The 7,470-nt window shown below is 41.4% G+C and overlaps 1 protein-coding gene across 1 annotated transcript; it reads left to right on the top strand.

Annotated features, from left to right (window-relative positions):
- Positions 1 to 2,952: 2,952 nt before the first annotated feature.
- LOC125527018 (uncharacterized) lies at positions 2,953 to 7,259 on the top strand. Its single transcript, XM_048691601.2, has 6 exons — positions 2,953 to 3,306; positions 3,392 to 3,542; positions 4,081 to 4,341; positions 5,182 to 5,263; positions 6,364 to 6,557; positions 6,796 to 7,259. Exons 1-6 carry the CDS (start codon positions 3,074 to 3,076, stop codon positions 7,102 to 7,104), a joined length of 1,230 nt encoding a protein of 409 aa, XP_048547558.1. The 5' UTR covers positions 2,953 to 3,073; the 3' UTR covers positions 7,105 to 7,259.
- Positions 7,260 to 7,470: the final 211 nt, after the last annotated feature.

Here is a 7,470-nt window from a genome sequence, read left to right as displayed (position 1 = left end):
AACAAACGGAAATGTAGTTAAATATATCTGAAACACAAGCAGGCTGCTTTGTGTCATTTTTCAAGTTAATGTACGAATTTGTACATGGAGTGCAAGTTTATGTACCAAAAATGTAATTAACTCTAAATATAATTTGTATTAAACTTTTATTAGCATATATGTTCGTGCATTGCTACACGAGAGATAAATTTTTTTGCGAGAAGCAACGGGAAAGATAATTGATGTGTCATCCAAAAAAGAGTCTCCACGGTGGTAGGTGACAGAGCAAGAGGTTATGGTCTTCTCGTTGGACATGTTTGACACGTGAAATCTTGATAGTAGTGGGGTTGGTCGGCGTGGTGGTGACACCCAACTGGTGCCTTTTTCCTTCGGGTTCGTCTCCATCTCAGGATTGTGCCTGCCTCCTGTGCCGGCCCAGTCTTAGGCGCCCTGTGGGAAACTTCGGTTATTTATCGCTCCATGCGACAAATAAGTTTTTTCCAACTGCGTGGGCAAGCATAAGTGGGCTAGATTCATTGGGCCAAAGCACTCAATTACGGAATTCTGGACCCACCTTTTTTCTTTTGTAGCAGATAGACGCACAAAAATTTAAAAGCACCTCGGATAAAAAAAATATCTTTTTGACGATGGACGGATGAAAAAATTGGAGAAACACACCTTGCTTTATTTATAGTTAAAATTTTATACTTCTTTATAATTCATTTTTTTAGCATACCACAATGACATATGTATATTTTTTAAATACTTAGTTAGCCTAGGTAACCACATAATAATAATGACAAATTATTAATTATATGTTTTTGGTATATAATTTTACTGTATATAATAACAAACCACACTTCAATTGCGCTAGATGTAAATAGTATTAAGTTATGCCAGTTTTGTCATTTTATAGACATTTGCCGTAAGAAGATCGTGAAAGAAATCTCTTAAATGTGATTTCCTTAAATGAAAAAATTGCACGCGTATTTGAATTGTTATTTTAATATTTTCACAACTCCATAAATTATGGTGTGTGTGTATGTGTTTGTCTGTATACTTTAATATCCTTCTAGAGTATTTCTTTATAGAGAAATACAAATGATACTGACTAACAGATATATTAATATTGCTTTCAAATTCTCGATTAGGAAAACACGGAAACCTCTAGAGCAAAAATTGAGTTGAGCACCCCACTCCTCGCTTGTCAAGGATCATTTCTTGCATGTACCTCACTTCTCACAAGCAGTGGCGGACCCAGGAATGGGCCAGGCCCCAGGCGAACTGGGCCAAGGCCCAGGCAGCTATGTTGACTGTAGCGTTATACTGTAGGTATAGTCTTAAAAATACAAAGGAGACCGTCCTCACGCCCCAGGTCGCCCGCCCCTTCTGCCTGGGGCCTGAATCCGCCCATGCTCACAAGGAAGCTCCATCGGACCAAATATCATTCCCTCGTATAAAAGTTGAAGCAAAGGCCTCAAGGCGTACATGATATTGCCATGTCGTGGTAGGACGGATGGTTGGGGCGTACTGAAAGGATCAAAGATGTCAACTAGGAGAAGGGGTGGGAATAAACGACTATGAGTTTTCAACTTTTATTTATAAGGTTAGGGATAAATATGATAAAGTTAGTTCTCTAAACATGCAACTATCTGATACAATCCCACATGACAAGGTAAGCTACCTATACAAGGTAAAGCAAGTCACCAAGCTAGTGCCTCTGATTCGGCTCTATGACGAGGCCTGCTAGACATCCAAGCTTTGTAACTTTGCTCCCTCATAATCCGCCCATAAAGGAAACTCTGCTCCATCATTTGGGCTCTGTGGGGTGCACCATAGGTTCCATGAGTCGGTAGATGCACGAGACTATGATGTACATATCTTCTTGCGCAAAAATGTGGTGCATAATATAGAAATTTTAAAACCTGCCATTTGCCATCCTAACATACATACATACATAATATTATAATGTGTGCACAAACTAAACATCCAAATAGCATTACCTGGAGTGATGTTGTTGCATAAGATTAATATCATTCGAGGTAATAATTAGCCCTGGCTTAAAAAATCTCTTTGATGACATGTATCCTCTGGGTAGTAGGTTCCCCTCCAGGATTTTGAACTCCTATGTGTAAAATAAATCAAAGAACTACAACCGAAAGACGCCATATCCAACTCTCTCGAAGAAAAAGTAAATGCAGTTACATGGTATCATATTTACATGGCCACCGAGACAACATACATACACCATATGGGAATGAAACTCTTCAATGAACATGTACATTCATTATCTAAATAAAACATTTGCATCTATATCGTCTAATCTTTTGGAAGTCATAAAACTAGTTAGCTTGTTCCTAGAAACGTTTTATGCTTTAAGTTGCGTCATTGTAATGGTACTTTGCTGTTGGCAGGTGTTGTGCTATGTTGCTCATCTGTTCACTTGGTCCGGTGATATCACTGCCTTCGGGCCTTCTGTTTTCTTTTTCTGCTAGTAGTCTGTATGAACCAGTTGTTTTCTCCTAATGAAAACCGTAGATGAAAACAAGAGGTGCCATGACATTACAAGTAACGGAATAAAACTCCGCTCCGTGCCAAAATATTCTCTTGCAAGTCCTTATCTTTTCTTCTCCTATAATTCATAAAACCAGTTAAATAATAATACGAGAGGATACATCACACATCCAGCGAGACCATGCCGCGCATCTTATCCAAGGCCACCACCAAGATTCAACCACATCACACTCATCCAGCAAGAAAAAGGAGGAGATTCATGTGGCCCATTTCTTGCAACCCACTCAAAGTTCATTCTGAGCCACCACACTCAAGGTCTGAACCCAGGGAAAAAAAAGGGGGGGCATAAACCCAGCCCATGGCCATCACAAAACTTGCGGCGACCGTCCGAGCGGAGCCACCCGCCTCTCCCTTTTCCCCTATTTTGCTCCGACTATTATTATTTCCCCCCTTTTAGCCTCCTCGCTTTCTCCCCCGTCACGGAAGGAACGAGGCAGGCAGGCAGGCAGGGGAGGGGAACCCCCGCAACAAGGCCGTCCGCCCGGCCCGAGCGCGCGCGCCACCCATCCCATCCCATCCCATGCCGCCGCTGGAGGCCCTCCTCGGCGCCGCCGAGCTCTGGCGCCCCGCCGCGCGCGGGGCCGGCGGCTGGGCCACCGCCGCCGCGCTCCTCCTGCTCCTCGTCGCCCACCTCTCCGTCCTCCTCGTCCGCCGCCGCCGCCGGGGGCGGGCCCGCCTCGCCCGGCAGCAGGAGGACGCCCCCGCGGCGCCCGCCCCCGCCCCACCCTCCTCCGGGTCCGGCTCCAGCTCAGGGTCGGTCAGATATCCGCTTCCTTGCCCCTTGGTCGGAATCGTGTGATTGATTTGATCGGATGGGGGCGTTTGTGTTGGAGCGCAGGGTGGAGGGCCTCGTGACGGAGGACGATCTGAGGCAGCTGGTGGGCAGCCTGGGGGTCGGCGCCCGCCAGCCGGAGCTCGAGGGCTGGGACCCCGTCATCGCCAAGGGGAACGACGCCGTCTCCTACAAGGCGTGGTGCGAGAGGACCGCGGTACCAGCGCTCCCCTGTTTCTCATTGATTTGTGTTCATTCTCATCTTACACATAAATATGTGCCAGAGTTTGGCTATTGTTCTTGGGTTCAGCCTAGAGATCCTACTATCCTAGGCTAGAAGCACGTTAAGATTTGTACCACATACATCATGGCACGGGCTCGTTGTGATTAATTCAGGGGTTTAGTCAGACAAGGATTTGCATTTCGCTCGACCCATCGACTGGTAATTGTTGGTAGTCGCCCACCACCCGACCACTAGTAATATTCTCAAAGATGGCTGCAGACAATTTTTTGAATAATTGTTATGTTTTTTCCCCAGTGAATTCGAACTTTATCTGTTTTCTTTACATGAAATTGAGGCTTTGCAATTAGTTAGAACTCATAATGGTTGCAAGAGTTAATCACTAATTACTGATAAAATGGAATTTCAAAGGGCCTATGGGTTGTTTCTGGATTCTGAACAAGAGTTTGCCATGATTGGGTGCAGTGTCTAGCTTATGAATTTTATTTATGTATCGTGATGTTCTCAAATGCAGGATGGCACACCTAGATATCTTAGTGTGACAACTTATGAGGGATGCTCAACAGAGCTTTTGAGGGACTTTTACATGGATAATGAGTACAGGATGGAGTGGGATAACACTGTGATAAAGCATGAGCAGCTACAGTGTGATGAAAATAGCGGAATTGAGATAGGGCGTACGGTTAAGAAGTTCCCTCTTTTAACACCAAGGGAGTACATATTGGCATGGCGAGTTTGGGCATCAGATGAGAACTCTTTCTATTGCTTGGTAAAGGTTAGTCACACCTCCCTCACCCTGCCTGCCTCTTGCATAAACTATTCACTTCCAGTTTCACACAACTGTGCATCAGTGATATATATGACATCTTTTCATCAGATATCGATTTATCTACAGTTGTGATATTGTTGGTTTTTGTACGGATGCAGAAATTTACTCACTCTACATACATTCATGTACAGTTATCCTAATCATGAAGGGTTCAGTTTTCTCCTGAAATAATATTTGCTTGTCCTGTTTCACCTAGAACGTAGCAATGTTCCTGGAGTAATTACAGAATGAAGTTGATGGAACCACAGTTACATCTAAAATGTTCTATTCTAACCTGAAATTCAAGATTCAACTCTTATGCTTGAAAATTCAGTGATGTGACTGCATACATACATATTATAGCAATAATGTTATGCCCATTATATAGATAACATAAAATCACTTGAACTAAGGTTGAACCAAAAAAATACAATCACATGAACTAAGGTTGAACCAAAAAATTACAATCACTTGAACTAAGGTTGAACCAAATAAACATGAAATCACTCGAACTAATGTTGAACAAACAAAAATTTGAAATCACTTGAACTAAGGTTGAACCAAATAAACATAAATCACTTGAAACAAAAAAAACATAAAATTGCATCAACTGATGTTGAAAAAAAACTCACCTGAATGAAATTCAACCAGAAAACATTAGTCACTTGAAATAATATTGAGCTGCCATTTAAAAAAAAAGCTGTCACTCAGTTTACACTTGAGTTGCTCCATATGCAGTCTGAACGAGAATGACGTTGCTATTGTAAAATTATCTGATCGCCTTGTTTAATTAGTTTATCCTGGCAGGAATGTGAGCACTCTCTTGCGCCAAGACAAAGAAAATTTGTTCGAGTACGACTTCTGAGATCGGGGTGGTGTATTAGGAAAGGTAAGTGAAGATTGATACAAGGCCTTCTGTCTGGTATTTATTTAGCTTAGATTAGACTAAACTATCTTCTTTCAGTAACTCGTTTTGTGGTGATGGTCGCTTTTTAAAAAGTGGCATATAGAATGACGTTGAGTGAATGCTATTATGTGACTAACTTGTGTTACAACAGGAAATATCAGCCTATATAATTCCCATAAGATATAAATTTATACATAGTTTTCAGATTCAAATGCAACTACTATATCAGTTTTCAGAGCACAACTTTGTATCTTTATCAATATGTGGATTGGATTGACTTGTACTTTGTCTAATAAAAGAACCCGAGGTTTTGTAATATTTCTGTATCCATTGAGTTGTACTGAATGCTATGCGCACGTTTGATAGGAACTCAAAACAAATAGAACTCGGAAGTTGGAAATGCTATGTGTACTGAGTTTTACTGAGTAGTATATTTCTGTACCCATTGAGTTAATTTCCTGTATGACCTGATATGTGCCACTCTGATAGAAATTGGAAGTTGGAACGAATAGAAAGTGCCATCTTATACCTTTTCAAAATTGGCTTATAATTATCTGTTTGATTTATATCTTGCCAATCCTTGTGTATTATTATTTGCTTGAAATGTGCAGTAAATTCATCTACCAAGTACTCTCCATTCCAAAACATAGCGCGTATAGATTTTTTCAGAAGTCAAGCTTCGTAAAGCTTGATCAAGTTCATAGAGGAAAATATCAACATCAGTAAAACCAAATAATACTGTAAACACTATGTTGGAACAGGGGGGGGGGGGGGTATGTTTTCTGGATATATCTTACTACATGACGTTGTACACATGGACAGAGTTTTGAAGATGCAATTTAGCTCGTTATTTCTTATATGAATATGTTAGCAAAGAAAGCTAAAAGCATACATAATTATGAAAATATTTCATGACAAATGTAATGATGTTAGTATTTTCACTCATTAATCCTTTTACATATAAATAGTAACTGTTAGAGAAATTTTATTGCACACTTTCTAGGGTCATCAGTTTTGGAACGGGGTAGTTATATCATCTATGTGGCCTGTTGGTAATTTTACACCTACAATTTACCTTATAGTCCCTGGAAGAGACGCATGTGAAATCACCGTGCTGCACCATGAAGACAATGGCATGAACATCGAGATGGCAAAGCTGGCCTTTTCCAAGGGCATCTGGAATTATATTTGTAAGATGAACAATGCTTTACGCCGGTATCCTCAGCAGCGTGGTCCGTCGATATCAATTTCGACCATGCGAAGACTTACCAAGAAGGTTAGTGCTTCTTACTAGTTTGTCGATTCATGTTAGTTTATTGCTTGTTATGGATTGTAAGTTGTCTCTTGCTTGCTCCCATGATTAAAATACAAAAATGCAGGCAATGCAATTGTTTTGAATATTGAATATGTTTATAAGTAGTATCAGCCTATTCTTTTGAATTTGAATTTAAAATTATGTATGTATCCACATGATGTGTGAATGTCATTCTGATGAATCTTTTTCCGTGCATCAGTTTCCCCAGGACTTGCAGAGCAACGTGGATGAAAGTAATCGATCTCCAGTGAATACAGCTGCGGCTGTTGCTCCTCCCACACCTTCATCCGGAACTTCTCCCTGCAAGCAGCTAGGGAAGAAGTCATCACGGGAAACGATTGCAAGTGGGCTTTTGCTAATTGGAAGCATCGTTTGTCTGTCGAAAGGCCGATCTAACCTCGGCGCACAGCTTGCCATGGCATTCTTCCTGAAGAAGGCCTTTAAGCAGGACAAAGAACCAGGCTCTTCGCCAAGGGGAAGAACTGATGCGACGGTGCCCATGCAGTAGTAGTAGGACTGGCTTAAGCTGTTGATGCTACCGTTTTATCCTTACAAACTGAGTACTTACTACTTACATGAAATTGAAAAGGCATGATTGTACAGCGTTCTTGGCCGCAAATTATGTAAATGACAAGTTTTGAAATAACTTTTGTTCTCCATTTAGCACATGGGTGGCATTCAGTTATTTTTCCTCAGCTGTGCTCCATTGAAATGTTAGCAAACCAGAATATTTTCTACTTTGAACCCATGCAGACCTGTCTTTTTCACAGCTGATATCGACCACGCTTTCTGCTGCTCGTTCTGCTGCTGATGTGCATACGTAGGAAATAAATAAGATGAAATAAACAGACCGTCAGTTCAGCCTTTTCTCATG

This window comes from Triticum urartu, chromosome 1A (genome assembly GCF_056163025.1).
Source record: "Triticum urartu cultivar PI428250 chromosome 1A, HENAU_Tu73, whole genome shotgun sequence".
NCBI lineage: Eukaryota > Viridiplantae > Streptophyta > Magnoliopsida > Poales > Poaceae > Triticum > Triticum urartu.
Note: the sequence above shows the minus strand (reverse complement) of the source record. Positions and strands in the feature narration are given on the sequence as shown.

Bases quoted from the DNA above. Each gene is read 5' to 3' on its own strand.
- LOC125527018 (XM_048691601.2), top strand. From the start codon at position 3,074: ATGCCGCCGCTGGAGGCCCTCCTCGGCGCCGCCGAGCTCTGGCGCCCC. The intron at 3,307-3,391 runs GTCGGTCAGATA...GTTGGAGCGCAG, and splicing joins GGGTCCGGCTCCAGCTCAGG to GGTGGAGGGCCTCGTGACGG. The intron at 4,342-5,181 runs GTTAGTCACACC...TTATCCTGGCAG, and splicing joins CTTTCTATTGCTTGGTAAAG to GAATGTGAGCACTCTCTTGC.